The sequence below is a fragment of the Enhydra lutris genome, unplaced genomic scaffold, assembly GCF_002288905.1.
Source record: "Enhydra lutris kenyoni isolate GAN:26980312 unplaced genomic scaffold, ASM228890v2 scaffoldscaffold51, whole genome shotgun sequence".
Classification (NCBI taxonomy): Eukaryota; Metazoa; Chordata; class Mammalia; order Carnivora; family Mustelidae; genus Enhydra; species Enhydra lutris.
In genome coordinates this window covers 9,293,662-9,317,093 of record NW_019154135.1, presented here as the reverse complement: position 1 = coordinate 9,317,093, position 23,432 = coordinate 9,293,662, and the positions used below count along the sequence as shown (strand labels likewise).

General features: G+C 48.0%; 1 protein-coding gene across 1 annotated transcript in view; it reads right to left on the bottom strand.

Moving 5' to 3' along the window:
- LOC111157040 (cordon-bleu WH2 repeat protein) overlaps window positions 1-23,432 on the bottom strand; it is a 184,277-nt gene that overhangs the window by 127,033 nt on the left and 33,812 nt on the right. Inside the window, exons 4-7 of the mRNA XM_022518251.1 lie at window positions 23,093-23,321; window positions 20,384-20,428; window positions 16,489-16,586; window positions 13,155-13,229 (exon numbers count right to left, since the gene is read on the bottom strand). Coding sequence (XP_022373959.1) covers window positions 13,155-13,229; window positions 16,489-16,586; window positions 20,384-20,428; window positions 23,093-23,321 — 447 coding nt within the window. The remainder of the gene's footprint in view (window positions 1-13,154; window positions 13,230-16,488; window positions 16,587-20,383; window positions 20,429-23,092; window positions 23,322-23,432) is intronic.

Sequence of the window (23,432 nt, the reverse complement as noted above, 5' to 3'; positions counted from 1 at the left end):
CTTGCCTGTGGCCTGTCCGTGGCTCATCTGTGGCCCATCCACGGCCGGTCCTTCCTCTGGGTGTCCAGATGCTTTAATGATCTGTGTACTGCTTGTACGTCCGTGATCTCAGGATAAACCATGCCCCAGTCAGCGGTCATGGTGTGTAACACACACATGCTACAACTAGATCACAAAGACATAAGTAGCAGTGAGGGAAATGCTGAAACATCGTTGTGTCCGACGGGCCAGAAGAATGTCTGAGAAGTGCTGCGGGGGCACGATATAAACCACGGGCGGACATACGTGTTCCAGAACCCCTGCCAGCTGCTGATTTAAGGTGAGGAACTGAAGCGGAAGCCGTGTTACCACAAGGTACAGAGGGGCAGTCACATCACTTATTGGGGAAGTCCTTGGATCGGCCGCCACCCCTCACACTCTCACCATGCTTGGCTCAACACGTTACAGCCCGGACATTCTTGGGGTCAGACCATCCCTACCACGGCGGGGCCTCCAGGGTCTTCAGGAGGAGGCAACCAATGACCCCAACCCACGCCACAGACCCTCCCCTACGAGCACGGCTACAAAGACCTGCATGTTTACGGAGCGCTGAGGACCCCTGCCCTAGCCCGCTGAGGGTCATCACTGTTGTGTGCCTGAGTTTCCCCAGATTCCAGTGCTGTCATCCTTGCTGGGTACTGACCGCCACGGGGGACTCAAAGGCTCCTATGACACACGTCACGTCTGCGAAGAAGCCCCCATGGCAGACAGAGGATGCGTTTTACCCGCATGCCACTGACTCACCACATTACTGGACTAGGCTTTCAAACTCGTCTCCTTGCTTCTCAGTAATAGATCACCATTAATTTTGCTTTGTTGGCACCAATTACCATGGCTCGTAGTTACAGTCACAAGATACGGAGCAACTGATTTTCTTGTTTTTCTGTTTCTTGTATTCTCTTTGGTAGCTTTGATAATTATTTTATCTCTTTTTAAATTTTATTTTTTTATTTTTTCATCGTGACAGGTGCACTCTTCGCCCCCGTCACCTGTTTCCCCATCCCCCACCCACCTCCCCACTGGTGACCACCAGTGTTTCCTGGTTTGTCTCTCTTTGTTCTTTCCCTCTGCTCATTTGTTTTGTTTCTTAAATTCCACATATGAGTGAGATCATATAGTACCTGGATTTCTCTGACTCATCTCATTTAGCATTACACCCTCTAGCTGATGTCATGGCAAATGGCAATTTTCAAAAAATTAGAAAATAAGGAATCACCCATATGCGTATGCTAAAACAAATGAAATCTCCCCAAATTTATTTGTACAGTGAGATTCCATCACTGAATTCATCTTTATTTGGTTAATTAATATGTCACTTACTTATTGAGATTTTGAAATTTAATTGAAAATCAATTTGCTAATTAATATTAATATTTTATGACTGGAATATTCAGTCACTCCACTACCAAAGTGTTATTAATGAGAAACTGACACACTTAATATGTGCCATTAATTTAAAGTTGCTGGAGTTCTTGCTGTTGCTTCTGTTTTCGGTTTACAGCATGTCCAGTGACCGAGTATCTCATATGCAAGGTCCTGTTCTCTTACAAAGTAAGTAAGTAAAATGGTTGCCAACGGTGAGAAGATGTGAAGTGAAACCATTTCCTTAGAGCCCCTCCCGAGCTACCATCAAGGTAGGAGCCAAGAGCCGCGGACCGGGCAGGCAGGGCCGGGGCTCCGTGGCTCCACCTCGGGGGTGGTGTCGGGGACCGCCAGCGACCCAGAAAGCCCACTCTCCTTCCTCTGACCTCGCTGCAGGTGCTGTCACCCAGGAGCCACTGACGCTACTCTTCCCGGGCTCCTGGCAGCCACCTGCAGCCTTGTCATCAAGTGCCACCAAGAAACCATGAATGGACAGGACATGCAGAAACTTCCTGTGAGGACCCTACATCAGCACTCCCTCCAGCCTAGGGACGGGCGGATGACAAGGACTGTCTCACACACCTGTGCTGCGGAAGCTTAGTGCTCATTCCTGTAAGGATCCCATCTTAGGGGTCTATGAGAGGAATCGGGAACTTGCAATTGAGGGGCACCTGGGCGGCTCGGTTGGTTAAGTGTCCGCCGTCAGCTCCGGTCATGATCCTGGGCCCTGGGATCGAGCCCCACAGCCATCAGGCCCCCTGCTTGGCGGGGAGTCTGCTTCTTCCTCTGCCCCTTCCCCTCCAACCCCTTGCTCATGCTCTCTCTCAAGTAAGTAAATTCTATAAAATAAAATTCTATAAAATAAAATAAATAAAGGAGTAACAAACTACGCAGAAGTCGGTTTTCGCTGGCTGCACTCATGAACATGGCACGCGTGCATATGAGCCCCTCTCGTTGCAAGCTCTGCAGTAATCGCTAGCCATACAACCATATGTAATATAATAATAATACAATAATAATGATGATAATGATAGGGGTGCCTGGGTGGCTCATTCAGTTAAGCATCCGACTCCTGACTTTGGCTCGGGTCATGGTTGCAGGGTCCTAAGATCATGCCCTGTGCTGGGCTCGGCCCTTACTGCGGAGTCTGTTTAAGATTCTCTCTGTCCCTTTCCCTCTGCTCCTCCCCCCAAACTTGCACACTTTCTCTCTAAAATAAATATATAAATTTTTAAAGAAAAATAAGAGCTTCACTTGGAAATACAAAGACCGCACAGTTCATATGTACGCTTGACTTCCCTCCGTAGAGCCCGACCCCCTTCCTCGTGCGTTAAGGTCGACTCAGGAGCTGGGCATCTGAGAACAGGGCAGCATCCAGACCAATGAAATGTTGACTCAGTCTCAGTGGAACCTAAACTGAGGCATGATGTCTGCTTGGGAATCCCCAAGTTCCATGACACGAGCCGTCTGGTATCTGCTCTGTGTTCCACTGCAATGACTGACACGGTCGAGGACCCGTGTCGTCAGGAGGGAAAAGGCCAGTGTCCACTTTGGCCAACCTCCACTCAACCGCACAGGATTCCCAGCCCACAAAGACAGAGCGGTCACGGAAATTCAAGTGCAAAGGAAAATCAAACTTTGTCTTTCTGTAGATCATTGTATTCTCAAAGGAATCAGCTTCACCACCATCTGCGTTTAGGATTTGCTCGTATTTTTTGCGCTAAAGCTAGAAAACCATCCAGACGAGGCAGAAGTCCACTAGGCTGCAGGAAAATAAATAGCATAGACAAACCACTTGGGAAATATCACTATGTGTTGTTAGAGTTCAACCCATATCCTCCGATGACATATGCACGTGTGTACATATTATATACACGCATATGTAATTTATTAAAATATCTTTCAAGCCCACAATGGCAAATCTGTTCTTTGCTTCCCATTTTGTTTACTCTTTTTATTCTCTGCGGAATGTCCAAACAGGGTTATTGTTCAGACTGGTGGAAATACCTCCGTTCCTGAAGCACAGGGCCAACATGTCTGAAATGCCCCTTCCTGAAGGCTGATCTCAGCATCTCCTCAGTGCTCACCGGCAGGACACATCACACATATGAGGCTTCTCGTTCGAGAGTCACGCTCACAGTGCGACTACAGACCTGCGGTATATGGGGCAGCAAACACTCTTAGCCATGGAATTACAGGAACCATTGCGATCAGGGGATGAGAAGAAACCTCTGGCCCTTCTCACCCCAGACGGAAGGTCAGATACTGAGAAGCTGGGAGATCATGGGTGCAGGCTGTTTCCAGAAGTGAGTGTTTCCAGTCCAGAGTCAAAAACTGTCCTAGATACGCACACGCCCGCACACACGGGCACACAGGCCCTCCCACACCACGGGCAATCATTGACAGCCCCTGGCTCTCCCCAGACAGGCGCCCCCCCCCCCCAACCCTGGTCTTCCTGATGGACCTTGGACCAGCTCAGAGGGTGGGTCCCTGCAGGGCCTGCCCCACTCTTCACAGACCTTCCTCACCCTGCAGCTGCCCCCCTGCTTTCTGACCCCACCTCTTGCCAGCGCCCGGGGCGGGGCGGGGAGGGGTTGGGGGTCTTGGTTCTCAGCAGCAGCAGCAGCAGCAGCACTGGGGAGCTCATTAGAAATGCCAATTGCAGGCCCCACCTTGGTGGCCTGAGCCAGAATTCTTCCAAGACCCACGATGCACTTGCACCTGGAACGTGCGCAGTGCCAAGCAAGGGGCTTCCCTCGTGTGTCTTCCCTGAATGCAGGGCTTGGCCTGGCTCCTCTCTGTAGCCCCAAGAGTCCTGTGGTCCCCTGCGTCTCCTAGGGCAGAGCCTCCACGAAAGTCTGCCCAGTGAGGGGCTGGGTTCTTCTCCTCCCTTGTGCTCGCTCTCCCTCCTCCCTTCCCTCTGTCCTCCCTTGTCTGTTTTTTCTCAATGTCAACTCCTCTCATTCTGTGGCTCAAGATGCAGACTTCAGAAGACAAATCACTACGTACAAGGCAAATACCCATTTGCTACCTTTATTAAAAGCCCCTTCAAAGGGGCTGTGACCCTCAGGAGTGGAAGAAGGGGACGGGGTACCTTAGGGCAGCTTCATCTGCATGTGTTGTACTTCTTAGCAACTCACAAAATGGTAGGAAGCGAATCTGGCTCCCGAGGAACATTTGCTAATGGTGGGCGGATGACACATGACTATTTATTTTATTCTGTGACTCTCTACAAATTGGGACTCTGTGGAAATACTTCCCGGAGCCGAAGGAGCTGAACCGAGCCAGGGGAGGAGAGGGGAGGGGAGGGGAGGGAAGCCAGAGGCCGCAGCCCTGTTCACTACCTGTGAGTCCTGGCCAGCAGGGACATCTCCCCAGGAAGAAAAGGAAGGAATCCCGGTAGATGTGGGGAAAAGTTAAGATGGAAAAATCAAGAAAGTGGCACAACCTAGGAAGGGGAGCAGAGGCCACAGCAAAGGGTAAAATCCAGCCCAAGCTACACAAGGAGGGGAAAAGGGAGACCAGGCCTTGGAAGGTCCCCAGGCCCTCCAGTGGGAGGGCATCTGATTCATGCCACCGAGGAGCTCAGCCTGCAGCAGGGCATGAGCGCAGAGCACGCTCCAGGGCAGCGACCTTGCAAGGCAAACCCCTTTCAGCATCAGGAGAGAGGCGATTTGACAGATGGCAGCCCCACCTAGCCCAGCAAGTACCTGGACAAGCTGGAAAAGAAAGGCATGGAGCTCAGAGGCCAAGGGATGCCCAGGAAGAAAGCTCACTTTAACAAAAGGTGGCGTTCCCTTCTCAGTTACCAGGGACTCCAGGAGGCTGTCAAGGGCAGCACAGCGGCCTGGGGATGCAGGTCAGCACATCCTGAGTAGATGGGGGAGGCCAGAGTACAGCCAGAGGCCAGGGAGGAGGCTGCGGGTGCTGTGACAGGTCGAGCTGGGAGAATAGGCAGGACGAGGGTTCAAAGGTAAGTCGAATGCACAGACCCGGGAGGCCACAGTGTGGGCACGCTACAGCTTTGGTTCTTTCTCAAAAGGTGGGTGAACTCCCTGGAAAGTGTGTCTAGGACCCCGGAGGATGTTCCCTGCTGGGAAGAGGAGGGGAGAGTGTCTGGGAGGGGAACACACAGAGGACTCTCTTCCGCTGAGTGAGGGGGGCACTCTGGGCAGTGCCGCGCCTTGTCGGGACCCACCTTCTGGAAGTCTCGCTCTGCCTGCTAAATGCACCAGGAGGACCTGAGGAGTGAGGCCCCAGCGGAGGCTGTGGGCGCGCAGCCCCCGGAAGACCTGCACCACGGTGACCCCCAGAGAGGAGAGTCCCATCTACCGGGAAGGGGGCAGAGAGGATTTGAGGATGGCCCACGGGTGGTGTGGGATAACGGAGAGAACAAAGGGGACACCAAGGTTTTGGTCTAAGTCCCGCAAGGACAGAGCTGCCATCTCCTGAGTTGGGACGGACGCCGAGGGCTGGGAGCTCATTTGTCTCCATGACCTGGTTTCAGAAGCAACTTAAGAGGCTGCTCTCGGAACCAATGCACCTGCTGGTCACCAAGACTCTGGTCTTACACCTGCCTGTCAAAGAGCAGGGAGAAGGTCAGGAAAGCTATGAAGACAGTAGAGGAAAAGAGATACTCCTGTCTTACGGGAACACAAGGAAACTCAGTATTTTGAAAGGGACATTTTCCACCTCTCTTCCCTACCAACATGACATTTTCAGCCAAAAGGTTAAAAATCTGTGTTTCTTCCTTTTGCTCAAAGAACCAAGTACTGGCATTAGGCAGTGCCAGTCGACTTCAGCTCTACATTCCTCTCATTCTAGGAATCCCAGGCTGCGGGCGCCCGGGTGGCTCAGGGGGTCGAGCATCTGACTCTTGGTCATGGCTCAGGTCATGCTTTCGGGGTCGTGAGACTGAGTCCTGCATCAGGCTCAACGCTCTGTGCCGGGCTGCTTGAGATTCTCTCCCTCCCCCTCCCTCTGCCCCTCCCCCTCCGCTTGTGTGTGTGCGCTCTCTGTCTCTCTAAAATAAATAGAAAAGAAAGAAAGTCTCAAGAAAACACACAAAGTGATGGAATGCTGTACCGGGCTGTAAGCATCTATGTGATCCCCCCATCCCACTTGTAATACTTTCCATAGGCCGCCCCCTCTTAATTTTGAGTACAAAATGCATTAGAGAAAGGTAGAAAGCCATCGAAATAGCCCTTCAAAACTGATTTATAACCAAAATGAGTTCTAGATCACAAACACGTGGCTCAGCCCTCCGGACAGATTTTCCTGCTCTCCGTTTGTGGACTTTCCAAAAAACAGAACCAATCCGAGATTTTCCAAGGCCGGGCTCTGCTTGTGGAACACTGACCCCTGGTGGCAGAAATGGGTCAACACACCCTCCCCGAGGGTCTGCAAGTTCTTCCGGATCCCCTTAGAGGCTGGATTTGGGCTCAGGCATGCCAGAGTGCAAGTTCAGCATCTCCAATAAGTGGGGGACCCGGGGGAAGCTGAAACTGTGGCGTTTCTTTTACAACCTCGTTTGGAATGACTTTTCCGAAAGAAGTGCTGTTTTACTGGTGGGCGTCACTATAAACTTCTGGGCTGCCCGGTGCAGGCTCCCAACACTGCAGATGTCCCCATTAGGGCCCTCCCACCTGGTCCCCAAACATGGATTCTCCATCCATGAGAAGCAGGCACTGTGATGATGGAGGATTTCCATAACTGCCTCGACAGGGCAAGCGGTCAAAGGGCCCCAGGCAATTTTAATTTTTTTTTGTTTTTTGTTTTGTGTGTGTGTGTGGTTTTTCTTTGTTTGTTTGTTGTTGTTGTTATTGTTGTTTGTTTCTGATTTTTGGTTTTTTAATTGAGACACTGATTTTTGAAAGTCAGTCACCAAAAAGACTTTTTAACTTTATGGTAACGAACAGTGCAATGGTATCCGATATAGCTCACATTGATAAATTTTAAATTGGTCAAATTTATAGAATCTGGCTTTTTTTTTCTAACAAAGCCAAGGCACCCATAAATGGTCAGTTACTACGGTTCATTTGCCAACTTGCCCAATGGCCCACAGTTAGTAACAGTCACCAGGATGAGAACTTGGGTCACTTTCCTCCTCCATCTGAGCATTTTCCACTTTATGGGACCGATGTGGTATTCCAGGGTGTGTGGCATTTTTGCACGCACAATTACAAATTAACTCAGGTACCTCGTTCTGTCAATGTGCATGGTTTATCACTGCTGTTCATGTGATTTAGGGACAGGTCAGACGGTGGGAACAGTAGCCTGAGCACCATGTCCCCTCACCATTAATCACACCCGGGTTGACGGACCACATTCCCTCCATGTGTCTTAGGGCCCAAAAGTGAGAGATGAGGGAACTGTGTGCTATGCATGGATTCTGAAGGGAGAGTTTCTCAGAAAAATGCAAAATCCCAGGAGAACAGCTTGACATCACTTGGGAGGTGATTACATTTACTGATTCAAGGACCCTTTCAGAAAACGAAGAGGATTCCTGGAATAAACTTTGGTTTACATGAAATTACCTTTTCAGGGAAGATCTGATTACTTTGGCCATCCTCATTAGGATATTTTCTTTTAAGGATACCTGGTGGCTCAGTTGGTTGAGTGGCTGGTTCTTGATTTCAGCTCAGACCACGATTTCAGGGTCTTGGGATCAAATCCTGCATTGGGCTCCGTACTCAGTGGGAAATGTGCTTGAGATTCTCTCTCCCTCTGTCCTTTCTTCCCGCTCTCTCTCTCTCTCTCAAAGAAATAAATTACTTTTTACAGGATATTTTATTTTAATGTAAATCTATTCTCTTCAGAATCTTTTTTTTCTCTCTTCAGACTCCTACAATGAACTGCTCACATTTTAAGGGAAAATATACAATAGTTCCTATAGACTTTCTAGTAAAGCTCTGAACGAGCTTACTGACATTTCAGAAAGCTTCCCAGAGCATTAGGTGAGTTCTGTGACTGCTGATCCTACAGAGTGGGCAGGGCTGTACCCACTATACAGATGGGGAAAGTGGAGACAGAGAGGTCCCCTTGCTGTGTGAGATTGAAAGCCTTGCTCTTTCACCTAAAGTCAGTGGGGTGAGCAAAATTTATAAAAACAAGAGCAGACTGTTCATAAGGAAAGTTCCATCACCAAGATTCCATGCTTGGTAGACGCGAGCAAAATATCAAACATAAGTTAAGACATAATGGACATAAAGACATTTGAGCATGAGGGGCGTGTGGGTGGCTCCATCAGAGAAGTGTCTGCCTTTGGCTCAGGTCGTGATCTCAGGGGCTCTTGGGATTGAGCCTCAGGCAGGGCTCCCTGTTCAGTGGGGAGTCTGTGTCTCCCTCTGCCTCTCCCCCCGCAATCATGTGCATTCTCTCTGTTGCTCTCTCTTAGATAAATAAAATCTTTTAAAAAAAGAAACAGGATCACGAACATAAAGTCCTTCAGCAAACAGAAGCTGCAGTCCAGATTTGGTCAATTACTCGGTCTCTGGAAGCTGGGCAGCTTTTGCGTCCGTGTGAGGAGGATGAAGCGAGAGCACAGAACTAAGCACAGGCCCATCACAGGCTAGCACCATGATTTTATTAAGGGCTGCCCTGCCCTATGGCTTCAAGCCCTGTAAACTCTTCTTTGGAGGCCAATAATGAATCTACCACATTGCAGCTTCATTCATTAACTTCGGTTTCAGTAAAAGTCCCCCTTCATTTAGAAAGATGAAAAAAAATCCCAGAAGACACTCCGTATCAGTGTATCACGCTCGTCCTTCTTTTACAGCTTTGCATCGCACAAACGGACAGACCGCAGAATAAGTGCCAAGGGGAAGTTCTCTGGAGGTTTAATTTCTACTTCTCATTATGAGTGCATCTGAGCACTTTTTCGTTTATTTATGTACCACTTACATTTCTTTTTCTGTGAACTTTCTATTCGTATCTATCTTGGTCAGGATGTCATCTTTATTTTATTTTATTTTAAAGATTTTATTTATTTGAGAGAAAGACACAGAGAGAGAGAGAGAGAGAGAGAGAGAGAGTGAGAGTGGGGTGAAGGGCAGTGGGAGAAGCACACTTTCCGCCGAATAGGGAGTCAGATGTGGGGCTCCATCCTGGGACTCTGGGATCATGACCTGAGCCAAAGATGGGCACCTAACCAACTGAGCCACCCAGGTGCCCCCACTTTTCTTGTTTTAAATTGAAGCAGAGTAGACACAGTGCTGTATTAGTGTCAGGCATACAACCCAGCGAAGTGACAAGTCCGTACATTATTCAGTGCTCACCATGACAGGTGTAACGTCACATTACACAATGGTATTACAATATTATTGACTGCGTTCCCTATGTTGCACTTTCCCACGCTATGACTGGAAGCTCGTGCATCTTAATTCCCCTTCATCTCCTTTGCCCATCCCCCTCTCCCTCCCCTCCAACAACCACCAGTTTGCTCACTATATTTGAGTCTGTTTCTGTTTGTCTTTTTTTTTTTTAAGATTTTATTTATTTATTTGACAGGGAGAGCGCACAAGTAGGCAGAGAGGCAGGCAAAGAGAGAGAGGGAAGAAGGCTCTCTGTTGAGCAGAGACCCCTGATGTGGGGCTTGATCCCATGACCCTGGGATCATGACCTGAGCTGAAGACAGAGGCTTAACCCACTGAGCCACCCAGGCGCCCCTCTGTTTGTCTTTTGTTTGTTTTTTTTTTTTTTTAGATTCCATATAGAACTGAATGGACAGAAAAGATGTGCAACATATACACAATGGAATATTACTCAGCCATCAAAAGAATGAAATTCTTGCCATTTGCAATGATGTGCCATCCACAGACGGAGCTAGAGGGAATCACCCTAAGTGAGGTAAGTCAGATGGAGAAAGACAAACATCCTGTGATCTCACGTACATAAGGCTGTCATTGTTTTTCTAATTCCAATCCCCACTCCCCAACATTTGTCATTTAGATTTTTACTTTGCTGATAATATTCTCTCTTCCTTCTCTCGTTTTTGACTCAAATTTTTTTCCCTTGAAGTTAAAGTAACCAGCATTTTTTATTAATTATTTTAATTAACATATATTTTTTTGTCCCCTGTCAGGGGTACAGGTCTGTGAATCGTCAGGCTTACACACTTCACAGCACTCACCATAGCACATACCCTCCCCAATGTCCATCACCCAACAAGCCTCTCTACTGCCCCCGCCACCCCCAAGCAACCCTCAGTCTGTTTTATAAGATAAGATTCTCTTATGGTTTGTCTCCCTCCCGATCCCATCTTGTTTCATTTTTCCTTCCCTACCCCCCCAAATTCCCCACTCTGCCTCTCAAATTCCTTATATCAGGGAGATCATATGATAATTATCTTTCTCTGATTGACTTATTTTGCTTAGCATAATACCCTCTAGTTCCATCCATGTCATTGCAAATGGCGAGATTTCATTTCTCTTGATGGCTGCATACCATTCTATTGTCTATATATATCCCACATCTTCTTTATCCATTCATCTGTTGATGGACATCTAGGTTCTTTCCATAGTTTGGCTATTTTGGGCATTGCTGCTATAAACTTTCGGGTGCATGTGCCCTTTCGGGTCACATTTGTATCTTTAGGATAAATACCCAGTAGTACAATTGCTGGTCATAGGGTGGCTCTATTTTCAATGTTTTGAGGAACCTCCATGCTGTTTTCCAGAGTGGTTGCACCAGCTTGCATTCCCACCAACAGTGTAGGAGGGTTCCCTTTTCTCTACATCCTCGCCAACATCTGTCATTTTCTGACTTGTTAATTTTAGCTATTCTGACTGGTGTGAGGTGGTATCTCATTGTGGTTTTGATTTGTATTTCCCTGATGTGAGTGATGTGGAGCACTTTTTCATGTGTCTGTTGGCCATTGGATGTCTTCTTTGCGGAAATGTCTGTTCATGTCCTCTGCCCATTTCTTGATTGGATTACTTGTTCTTTGGGTGTTGGGTTTGATAAATTCTTTATAGATTTTGCATACCAGGTCTTTATCTGATAGGTCTTGTGAGTATCTTCTCCCATTCTGTCAGTTGTCTTTTGGTTTTGTTGACTGTTTCCTTTGCTTTTCAGCTTTTGATCTTGATGAAGTCCCAATAGTTCATTTTTGCCCTTGCTTCCCTTGCCTTTGGTGATGTTTCTAGAAAGAAGTTGCTGCAGCTGAGGTCGAAGAGGTTGCTGTCTGTGTTCTCCTCAAGTTAACCAGCATTTTTGGAAAGTGTTCCCTCCTCACAATTTTTCTGCTAGTACTTACATGGTTTCAATTTTTACATCTACATTTCTGTTTGCTTTTTATCTTAGTATTTACAGTGAAAATGTATATGATTTTATCCTTCTCTTTGGGCTCCTCAATGATCTCAAATCTCTGTATAAATAAGTTTATTTCTCCCCACTGATTTGACATGTTGCCTATATAGTATATCAATTTCTGTCTTCAGTTGGCTCTGGAGTTTCTATTGGGTTTCACTCATTTCTTTGTGGTCAGTATAACACAGTCTGAATTACAGAGGCATTAGAAGCTATTTTAAAACTACCCAGGCTTATCCATCACCCTGGTCTTTCAGAGTTTTCCTAGCTAGTTATTAGTTGCTTATTTTTCCAACTAAACCTTGTAACTCTTTTTTTTAGCTCTACAACTAAACCCAATCAACATAATAATGTTGAATCTTCACATCTAAGAATGTGGCGTGTCTTCCATGTGTACAATTCTACTTTTGTGTGTCTTTGTGGTATTTTATAATTTTCCTTAAAAATGCTTTGGATATTTCCCATGAGGTTTTTATCTGAGCTCTACCTATTTATTTATGTCATGAATGTATTTCCCTGTGTTGCACTTAGAGAAAAGAATCACACAAATAAGCAATGCCCACCACAAAATTTATGCTGCCATTCTTTGCTGTTGGAAAAGTTATAATACCTAGTGCACTGAAATAAGCAAATAGGTGTGAGTAACCAAGCCGTCCAATGTAATTAAATAAATTCCCACTCAAACACAAATGTAGCTTATAGAGTACATGGAATATTAGAAGACATTTTCCAATAGGTTGTAGCCAAAATCGAGACTACAACTGCAGATTGACACATCAATGGACATTTCAAACTGTTCTCAGTTGTTTAAATCTGTTTAATAGCAAAGCAAATGTCATTGCTGATGTGGTCATGGCAGGTGAAGACTTCCTTAAGATTATACAACTCAAGGGTGCCTGGGTGGCTCAGTCAGTCAAGCGTCTGACTCTTGATTTTGGCTCAGGGTCATGAGATCAAGTCCCATGCTGGGAACTGCACTGGGTATGGAGCCTGCTAAAGATCTCTCTCCCTCTCCCTCCACCCCTTCCCTGCTGCTCATAGACCCACTCTCTCTATCAAAAAAAAAAAAAAAAAATTTGAAGTGGAGTTGCAGAGTTTAGGAACTGGTAGATTTCAGGATAGGAAAGAGGGCCATGTGATCCGGAACCCATCAGCTGCTCCTGAACGTATGGAAGAGATTCCAGAGGGCACAAACTCAGTTAATCTAACCAAGGATCCTCCTGATCATGTTGACAGTATGGAGAAGTAGGAACTAAAACACCACACAGCTTCCAAATGTAGCATGGGCAGGTAAACGAGAAGCCATACACAACGTCGTGCCTCTGGAATGAACGTACAGAACCCAAACAACTTAACTAATCTACAGTCCCATTTTCTAGAAGGTCCTGTGAAGTGGTGAGAAGCCCACCTGGTTGGCAAGAAGCAACTTTGGGTTTAGTACTCACGTTTGAGCCCCTTCCCAAAGCAGACTGTGAGGTGTCCTCATCACTGTCCACCCCGGAACGCCCGATCCGCTCGGCCTGGAACACAGACACACAGCACGTCATCTCCAGGTCAATGTATGCCCAGGCAAAAAAGTCATCCTTGGCGATTCTGACAGCACAAAACCAGTGTGGTCTTCAAGGCAGCAGGCTCTGACCTGAGTGGTCTGTAATCCATGGCCACGCCCCTCAGCACAGAAACCCCAAAGCCCGGAACCAAAGTGCTCACTGATCCCAAAACCAGTTTTGAAATTCATGACTCAAGGGAGGGGTGCTCCTTTTGCTTCTTCCCAAGAGCATATATTTAGCTTAGAAAATATGTAATATGAAAACAGTAGTTTCATGAGTGTGAGCTGATGGGATTTGCTCACAAAACCAATGAATTAACTAGTTTGGGGGGGATTTTTGAGCTTTAAATTCGGTTTACTGCTGCACTGTTTATACAGAAATAATTCACCAAATAATTATATATATAGAAATAATTCACCAAATGTCCCCCTATCTGTCCATAAAAGATAAACAATAATGACATCTCGCTTGATTTTTCAAGAGGACATTTTGTGTGACAGCGTGCTGGCTACCAGCTATAGCATTTGACCCCAAAATGCTAGACCCATTGTTAGGCTGGGTCTTAGGGTGATTCTTAGGTACTTTTTCAGAACCTCTGGGTTGGGGAATAAGTAATGTCAAAATTATACAAAATTATCATGTTCTGAAAATAATAAAATAGTGAACTTTTAAAACATAAAGATATGGGCCCTCATCTACTTCAGCCAAAATGATATCCCTCAAATATATCCTCTATTGAGATTTTACACACACACATTTTTATGTTTTGTTTTGTTTTAAGAAGATATTGTAAAGACCTCCTTAGCTTTAATTGCCTTGATAATTCTTCATCCTTATTGTTCTGTCCTCGTGAGACACTTGTGGACTATTTGGCATCATAAGATTTTAGAAAACATGTAAATAATGATTACCTCCAAACCCTCTTACTGTTAGTGCAAAAGAGTGGAATTCTGGACCTTTCAAACACGTACAGTGTGAATGAGTGAGGAAAGCCAGGGCTCTAGAAAGACAGGCTGATTGGAACTCAGTCACTGGACCGAGGGTCAGCTCAGAGGTACACAGCCTTCTTTCCTGCACCTGTGAAGTAAGGTGAGTAGTACGTCTCTCACCAGGCTTCTAGATTAAATGAAGTTGCATTTAGCGCATCTCAAACCATGAAGAAAAGAGAAACAAGGAAGAAGTTGATGCCCCAAACAACAAAGAATCCAGCAAGGATACAACTGCGTAAGAGAGTTTTAGAGCGACATAAAGTAAGAAAGGAAGAGAGGAGGTATATTAGAAAGGAAAAATAATCCCGGCCTGCCGAGTGGGAGCCAAGATGGCAAGACAGGAGTCCCTGCACCTGTGGCATTGTCTCAGGGTCCTCCTGGGGTGGTGTCTTCTGACAAACCCTCAGAAGCTGGACTGTCTCTTATCTCCCACACCTTAGGCATTCTTATTCTGCTTAAAACAAAAGCATTTCTCAATTTTTTTTTTTCTTTCTGGCAGTTTAAGCTCTCAAAAAGAGGAAGACACAAGAGGACTCTTGAGATCTCAGTGTGAGGAAATGGTAGGTTTTACTGTGAACTGGGGTCATCAGGATGAAGGAGGACAGTGGGGAAGTATTCCTGGCAAACTTAACCTCCCAAATTCCAGGAACTAAGAAACCCAACCTTGATAGAATAAAGGGAAATTCAGATGCAAATGTTTGAATCTGTAATTTCAAAGTAAACGTGACCAGAGATAAGGGAAAGGAGGGAAGGGACAGGGAAGCAAGGGTGGGAAAAAAAAAGGGGGACGGGAACAGTAAGGGAGAGGAGAGAAAGTTGAGGGGAGAGGAGGAGCTGGGAGGGAATGCAAGATGGGGAGAAGGAAAGTGCAAAGGATCTACAGAGAAACACGCTGAGCACAGATTTTCAAAGGACAAGTAGAAATATAATAACCAGTAACAACAAAAAAGAGATTCACAAAACCAACATCAAAAGTTCAGGACAGGCGAAGAGAAAATGTGCCGCACTGTGGCACTGTGTGTGGGGAACTGCCAAGGGGTAGTTCAAGCTCCTGAGCCACATGGGGACCTTGGCTTTCACCCCTAGGGCTCTGGCCCCGGGTGGGAGGACCAGTGTTGCAGTCTGACCCATCCGGACCTAAGCCGGGACCCTAAGCACAGCGTTTCTTTGCATTCACTGCTCCTATCAGCAGAGGGGTGTGAACCCTCCCACCCCTCAGCCTCAGGGAGGTGGGGAAAGGAGATGCGCGGCCTGGTGCGCAAGCAGGGGGCCTCCCAGCCAGTGCCAGGCTGCCCTCCCACCCTTCTTTCACCTGTACCCAGGTGGACGCTTCCACACTGAGCTGACGGTATCAGAGCCCAGCATCTGCTTGACCGGTTTCGTCTTTTTTACTCCCACTTATTAGTAAGGAGAAACTACCAGATACTAGCAAAATACACCCTTTAGACAGATACAATAGGGGCAAGGAGCAACCTCTTCTCTTGCTTGTGAGAAGGCATTTACGGTTTTGGGGATTGCAGAAGCTGAGTGCAAAAATCTCCAGTCTCGGCTTCTGCACCGTGACCCCGCTCTACAACACGGCATCCAAAGTACGATTTTACGATTTACTACATAAAACCAACAAGAGCAATAAAACTAACTTATCACGCAACATATTCCAAACCATCCTGGAAGACCAAAGGCCACCGAAAATTTACCAGCAAAGGACAGTTCAACGACGGATGCCCTTCTCCACGAAGAGGCCCCAGGGCAGCGCTGAGAGGCCCTGCATGTTAAACAGGTTCTAAAGATATTTCACTTGTAGGCATACGGACTCACTCATTCATCCGTCCACAGGGGGTCTCCTGAGCCGCAGCTTCACACCAGGTACTGCGCATGCGCTGGCCACTGAGCCCCCAGCTTCACACCTGAGCTGCCGGGAAGCCACAGCTTCACATCCGGCACGGCGCATGTGCAGGAAGCGAGCCGCAGCGTTACACCAGACACTGCGCATGCGCTGGCCCAGCGGCGCTCAGAGCTTGGTACCCTACAGGCAAGCACAGCACTGCCCCCCACTGGCTTTAGGAATCAAGGGTGGAAACAGGTCAGCCGCTTCAGTGCCTGTGGATAAGCTCCCTTTCCCCCAGAGAAATGAACAGTCCTAACAGTATTTAGAAAGATTCCAAGGTAGGGTGAATACAGACATCCCAAGCAACTATTTTTCCGAAACGCAGAATCCTACGTGTATTTTAGTCCATTACCTTACTACTGCTTCTTTTATTAACCTTGAAAAATCCCAGAATTTTTTTCTTCTCTTTATCTGTCTCATCATGGCCAAGTGAGGATTTTCTAAAAGTTTCTGGGGAAGAAGAAAAAAAGACTGTTATTGTCTGCGCATGAAACGAGATTAAACAGAATCTCAACAAACGAACCCTCCACTATTAAACTTCCAGATTTTCCAAGACGGTAAAACGGCAACCATGTCTGTCAAAGCATTCCGAGCCACCTCAAAGCCTCCAGTCCCCTCTGTGAACTCGCTGAAGGTTCTTACAATCTTCAGTGAGTTGGGTGGCGTTTTTCTCGGGGTGGGATTGAACCCTGAATGTGAATGAAAAAACCCAAGAAATCAAAAAGTTCTAGGGTAGGACCATCCGGTAGAAAAAATAAAATGAACCACACATGGAATTGTACATTCTCCAGCAGGTGCAATTTTAGCGATGTGTTCTGTGTAATCCAACATAACCAAAACATTATCATTCCATCACACAATCCGTAGAAAAATGATGAATGAGATGTTTTAAATTCATTTTGGTATGGAGTCTTCGAAATGCAGTGCGCAGGTCACACAGCACAACTGGGTTTGGACTGGCCACACTCCAGGTGCCCACGAGCCACACGTGGCTCGTGACTCTTGGGCCGACAGCACAGCCCCAAGGACCAGGAGGTCTGTGTAAAACACCTGCTTTAAGAATTGTGAGTCTGAGGTGAAAACACTAACTAAAATAAATCAGCAGCTTTCTGCTGAAGAGCCCCACTCATGTCCAGACTATGGAACGGCAGTGGTGGTTAACCCAGGCGGTGTCAAAATAATCCCATGCATCACAGGAATCCAGGACTCACGCTTCTAGATTCGCGTTCTTGACCTCAACCAGAATGCTGTCCTTCTTGATCACATTCTCTAGGGCCTGTTTTTCTTTCTTCTGTTGTTTTGTTATTCTTGAACCCTAAGTCTTCTTTCATCTCTCTTCCTTAACAGAAGTTAAGAGCTGGAATGAGCCCCACCGTGTTCTGGATGGAGACACTGAAGCCCAAACTCGTCGGGCAGCTGACAACATTGCCAAGGGTGCGGAGGGGCCTGCCACATCCATATCACTGAGAACCTGGGCCCACTCCAGATCTCTGACTCTGAGGGGGGCCCAGCACCCTGTGTTCACCAGTCTCCCCCCGGCCAACACCACCCTGCGTGTGAACGCAGCCTAGGGGCTCCCTTGAGAACTGGCAGAGCAGAGGTTAGGGCCCTGACTTGTTCAGACTGCTTTGCCACCCCAAGCCTGTTTCCTCCTGTGCAGAGGGGGTAACTAGCCTGGGATCCAGGGCGCCCCGCCATCTCTGGTTGCCATAATTCACTGGCTTGCTGACACTCCAAAGGCCACTCCAGGCCTTTGTCATGAACTCATCCAGGGCTTCTCTTCCAAGGCACACAGAGATGGCAAGAGGGGAAACATTTAGGTGTTCCTAAGGGATAAAAAAATGAATTTCCCCAGTCCACTGCCAACCGCTGGAGAGTCAACTTGTCAATGCACAGGTGGAAAAGTCTGGACTGGGATTGTACACGTCTGCTGTCCAAACAGCAACCCAAACAAGGCATACATGTCAGGTAACTTCCTTATCTGCTGGCCTAGAATTTCATACTCCAGTTAGAGAACACACACGGAAGTCAGTATGTTAGTAACAAATGCATTAACACGCATCTACCCAACACAGTAAACCCCAAACACCTCTATTCCTTAAATCACTGTGTGAGTGGCAAAGGCTCAGATCTTAGACAGCCAAGGCTCTTGGTTACGTGCAGGCGGCCCCACCTGGGCTACTGGGCCTTCCACACCACACAGCATCCAAACCAGTGAGTGGGGCAGCTCCAATCATGAGGCACGTGTGCACACACATCCACGTATGCACACAGATCTCACAGCTGATCCCACTGAAACCCTCCACACGAGGCACAGAGCTGTGAAAAGTAATAGAGACTATGCCACAGAGTCAAACTACATGTAGGGAAACAACAGCAAGTGCTAATATGTGTATTCATAGCTGATCCTGTTTCTAGAATTGAGTAACAGGTGGCACGGATATAGTAAAACATGTGACATCATAGCGCCCAGTGGGTGAATGAGAGAGAGACGTGTTATTGGCACCTAGGCAATGACACTGACCACAGAAACGACAGACTGATCAGAAAACTGTCACAGAATTGAACCTCTCTTCTTCTCTCCCTAAACAGGGACAGAGGCTGGTCACTAGCCCACGGGATTGGGTGCTCAGGGACAGCCCTGGTGCCAGAGCCTCCCTGTGGTGGCCCGACAGGTGTTCTGCAGGCGTTTCTCTCTGGAGGAAGCAGGGGCCCCAGGCAGATGGTCTGAGGGGCAAGGGCGAGGGACTGGAGATTGTGTACTGATGGGGGCCTTCTGTGAGGCCTCCGGGACCCCCACAGACATGCAGAAGGGCTGGTGTGCGGGCAGAGCAAGAGCACTTGATGGTCCCTGGTGTTTCCATCAGACAAAGGGGCGGCAGGTGCAGGCCACACGTCAGGCCGGTAACTCTTCATGGATACACGGCCAGGCTGGGAGGACACACACCCAGCCTAGAACCTGGGGCTCCAGACACACAATCTGAGCGCAAAAACTATTTCCTTCAGTTTACTCCCATGTGCTCGAAGTTACATAGCAACCAAAGTGTAGGGGACAACATGCTCCATCTCTAAAAGGGACCTACTCTTGAAGTATAGACGTGATCTGCAGAACAATAAGGATGAACTGAATAGTGCAGGGGGAGGCAAGGTGTGCAGGGTCCTGAATACTAGCGAGTCCAAACCCCTCACCTTCGCAGAGGAGAAAATGAAAGGTCAGAGCTGTTGAGTGGCCAGAGCATGCTCACAAGCAAGTCAAGGCCAGAGGAGACCCAGGCCGGCATGGGCATCCTTCAACAGGGAAACCTCCGAGTTCCGGTCCCCAACATGGGCCGCGGGCCACAGGGGTCTCGACCGGCAGTCTCTGCTGCTGTCTGCCCACGGCCCCAAGTCAAACCAGTCCATACCGAAGAAGGCTTCACGTACATGACTTCCCTGCTCAAAACAACTACCACTCATGGTGCTTCTTAAAAGGGAATCCTTCTGTTTGCAACATTCATCTAGACGGTGCGATGGGGTCCGTAACAGACGAGAGCTATGGTCAGACGCAACACGCACGGACTGTGGTTGCAGACCAATGCCCACTTTTGTGCCGTTCATCTCTTTTATGTAAGAGACAAATACTGATCGGGATTTTAATGAACTTTCTGGAGACAGTGTGTGTGTGCACACGTGCAGTCCAAGAAGGTCAGAGGAATCCCACTATATAATACGTGTGACTATATATATCTATGCATGTGTGCGTGTGTATGTAAATGTGTGTATTTGTGTTTGCCTGTCAAGAGTATGATAAGTAAGTGTCAGAGTAAATGCAAAAGCTGGGCTGACCATATGTATACTTGTCTATGGCCGAAAAGATTGCATTTCAGTCTAGACTGCCCCAAAGTCTGCAGCAGACAGAATGGACGCCAATGGCAGGTGAGCACAGGTGAGCACAGGTAGAAGGGAAAACTGTGTGTCTGTGGCATGTGCCACTTCCACTGCGCCCTAAAATTCCGTGTTCCAAAGGGACCCATTTTCTACCCCAGCCGCCTTCATCTACACCGCAAATTCTCACACGAGGGACATTCTCTCAGGCAACCAGGAGTCAAGAAACCAAACCAAAGCCTCACGTCAGCTGACGAGATGCCCCTAGAAGGGCTGCACAGCACAGCGCGCTCCTCAGACCCTGCACGCGAGCGTCACTTCCATGCATCGTCCTAGCCCAGAGCCATGCAAAGCCCAGGCAGGCCGGAACGGGCTCACTGTACCTTGAGAGCTCAGGGAGGGCTCCGACTGAGTTTTGGTCAGAAGAACTGGAAGAAGCAGGCAATGAGAGAGTGAGCACAGCTTCCGAGGGCAGCAGCAAGTGACCATGGCCATGGTCCCTCAGCGAGCCTCACAAGGGGGCTGTCTGGGCCCCCACAGGAGAGGCCAAGGGTCCTGGCCCTGGTTCTCCCTGGAGCCTGCAGATGCCAGGCTGCTAAGCTCTCCTGTGGAAGCAGGTGGCAGCAAAGCCTTCTGCTGTTCCAAGCTGCCACCACCAGGACTTCCGGAGGAGGCGGGACCCTGCCTGGTGACACATCTCCCCTGGCCCTTGTCCCTGGAAGCAGCTGCTGGCTGCAGAGAGGCTGTAATCCAATAGGGGCCACAAGGACAGGGCTCCCTATAGGCATCTTCCGGACTGTTCTCCTTTCTTCTCAAATACTTGACTGCCAGTAGGGATAAAGGCATTTGGCAGTGATGAGAATCAAAGGCTTCATGGCTGGCATGGCACGTGGCCCAGTTCAGTCCAGAGGAAAGGGCTGCTGGCCGCTGGGCTGGAGCCGGTCACCTACCATGCTGGCTGTTGTGCCTTTCTTTTCCGGGGAGGGTACTGGGGTCCCAGACAGAAGGGTCCCTCAGAGGGCACCCAAGGCAGTGACAGGCACTCAGGGCTCAGGTGCTTCCAAATCTGACAGCCAGGCTGGCTGCACCTGTGTGTCCTTCCCTGTGTGGGGGTGGAAAGACGGAGCCCCAGCCCGACAGAGGTCCCCTCCCTGAACACCTCTGCTCTGTGTTCTGGACCACCACGAGCTTCCTGGGATCCATGCTGCTTGGGGCGCCAGATTTTATAGGACTTTCCCCAGGGAACAGGTTTCACATCTACATTTTGAGATATATCTGAGAATTGACCTGTGACAGAAATAGTTGTTTGTAAGGCTTTTTTCTTTCACAGACTTGTGTAGGATAGTTTTTCCCTCCCTCCCTCCCTTCCCCTTTCTTTTCTTTTTTCCCCTTCCTTCCTTCCTTTTTCTTATTCTTCCTTTCTCTTTCTTACCTCTTTCTCTCTCTTTCCTTCCTCCCTTCCTTCCTTCCTCTCTCTCTTCTTCCCTCTTTCTTCTCCTTCCTTCCTTCCCCCCTCCCTCCCTCTTGCTAAATGAAGTCTGTGTGTCTAAAGAGGCACAGAAACCACATTTATAGAGGGCTGATAGAACCAGGCAGATATACTAGCTATATCCAGGCCCGTGTAGCAGATGCTGGGAATAATCTTGTCTGAGTTTAAAAAAGATGCCACATAAGGCACAAGATGCATTGCTCTCAAATATCAGAGCACTTTTTTTGAAATGAGACGGGGGTCCAGAACCTCTAGAGGACTGGGGGAAGGAGAGGAGGCTCAACGACAATCATTGATTTTTGCAACAAAATTGGTAATAAGTGGGGCTCCTGGATGGCTCAGCTCGTTAAGGATCTACATGCTCAGCGGGGAGCCTGCTTCTCCCTCTCCCTCTGCTGTTCTCCCCTGCTCACGCACATGCCCTCTCTCTCTGCAGTAAATAAATAAAATCTTAAAAAAAAACTGGTAATAAGAGATTTTCTTGGATGAATTTGAAACGAACTATAGAAAAACATGAAAAAATGGAATATATTTCAACAACCCAAACTATTCTGTATTTGTGGAATAAATAAAAGACCACAGATATCAAATGAGCCTCGTGAAAACAAGGCACATTTATGAAGTTCACTTTAATGATGCTTAGGTCAAGGAATATTCATTTATTTTTTTGTCTACTCGTTCATTTATTTAGTTCAGTCTGACAGCTGTTTCCAAATGGTCCGCCCTTTGGGTCAATCAAGGATCTCTGCTCACACACATACCAGTCTCTGTGCCAACACCTGGCCTCTTGAGTGGCCACTCGCCCCAGTGGCTCTGGGCCCTCAGGTCAAGTACCAAGTTCACACGAGAAGTCAGTAGTCTCTGGCATCAGTGGTGAGGAAGCCCAAAACAGCATCATAAGCTGTGTTCAGGGACTGATCTCCTGATCTCTAATTCGGGCAGTTTTAGAGAAAGAGCTAAATGTGTTTTGTCACTGTTTTGTGTGTGTGTGTGTGTGTGTGTGTGTGTGTGTGTGGTGTTGTTTTGTTTTGTTTTTTTAAATAAGTATTTTATTTATTTATTTGAGAGAGAGAGAGAGAGAGCATGAGCAGGGGGAGAAGGAGAAGGACAAGCAGACTCCCCGCTGACTAGGGAGCCTGACCCAGGACTCAATCCCAGGACCCTGAGATTGTGACCTGAGCCGCAGGCAGACGCTTAACCGACCAAACCACCCAGGGACTCCTTGGCTACTGGTTTTGATGACGAGCAATGTCTGAGACTTGGGGGCAGTTCCTGGCAACTGAATAAGAAATCCAAGAGAAGATGGTTCACATGCTACACCTGCTCCTTCACTTACCCCACCGAACTCACAGGAGACAGGGTGATGCTCAGAACATGGTCAGGATGGTGGGGGAGGGAGAGGAATAATTACAATTGAGGGGAGTAGGTACAAACCAAATTTATTTTCTGCCCACTTCAACTGTGTTTTGGACAACACTTGGGCTGCCTGAAAATTCAGGTACCCGTTGTCTCTGCTGGGCACCTCGAGCGCTCATGGGCAGTGATGTCTGCTTCCCACCTGTGCTCTTACGGGGCAGGTGTCAAAGACGCAAGGTGGCCTCACCTCGTTTGTTGTCCCACGCGTAGAGCTCCTTTATCCCCAGCTCGTTGAGGGACTTGGAAAGTTCCAGCTCCTCCCCGGCAATGTTGTCCCTGAGGAGAACCACGTGCTCTGGGCTGACTTCACACTTTGCACAGATGACGGGCAGAATGTTCTGGAGCGGCACTTCGGGGCTCACACGCACAACGGCCTTTTGGGTTCGCAGGTAATTCACTACCAAGAGCACAGATTTCTGGAGGGACACCCCGGACAAAAGAATGCTGTAAGTGTGTGTTTCCACATGGCCTCACCCTCTGCTTGTGGGCTCGAAATGACCACGGCAACGTTTTGTGCAGCCCGAGCC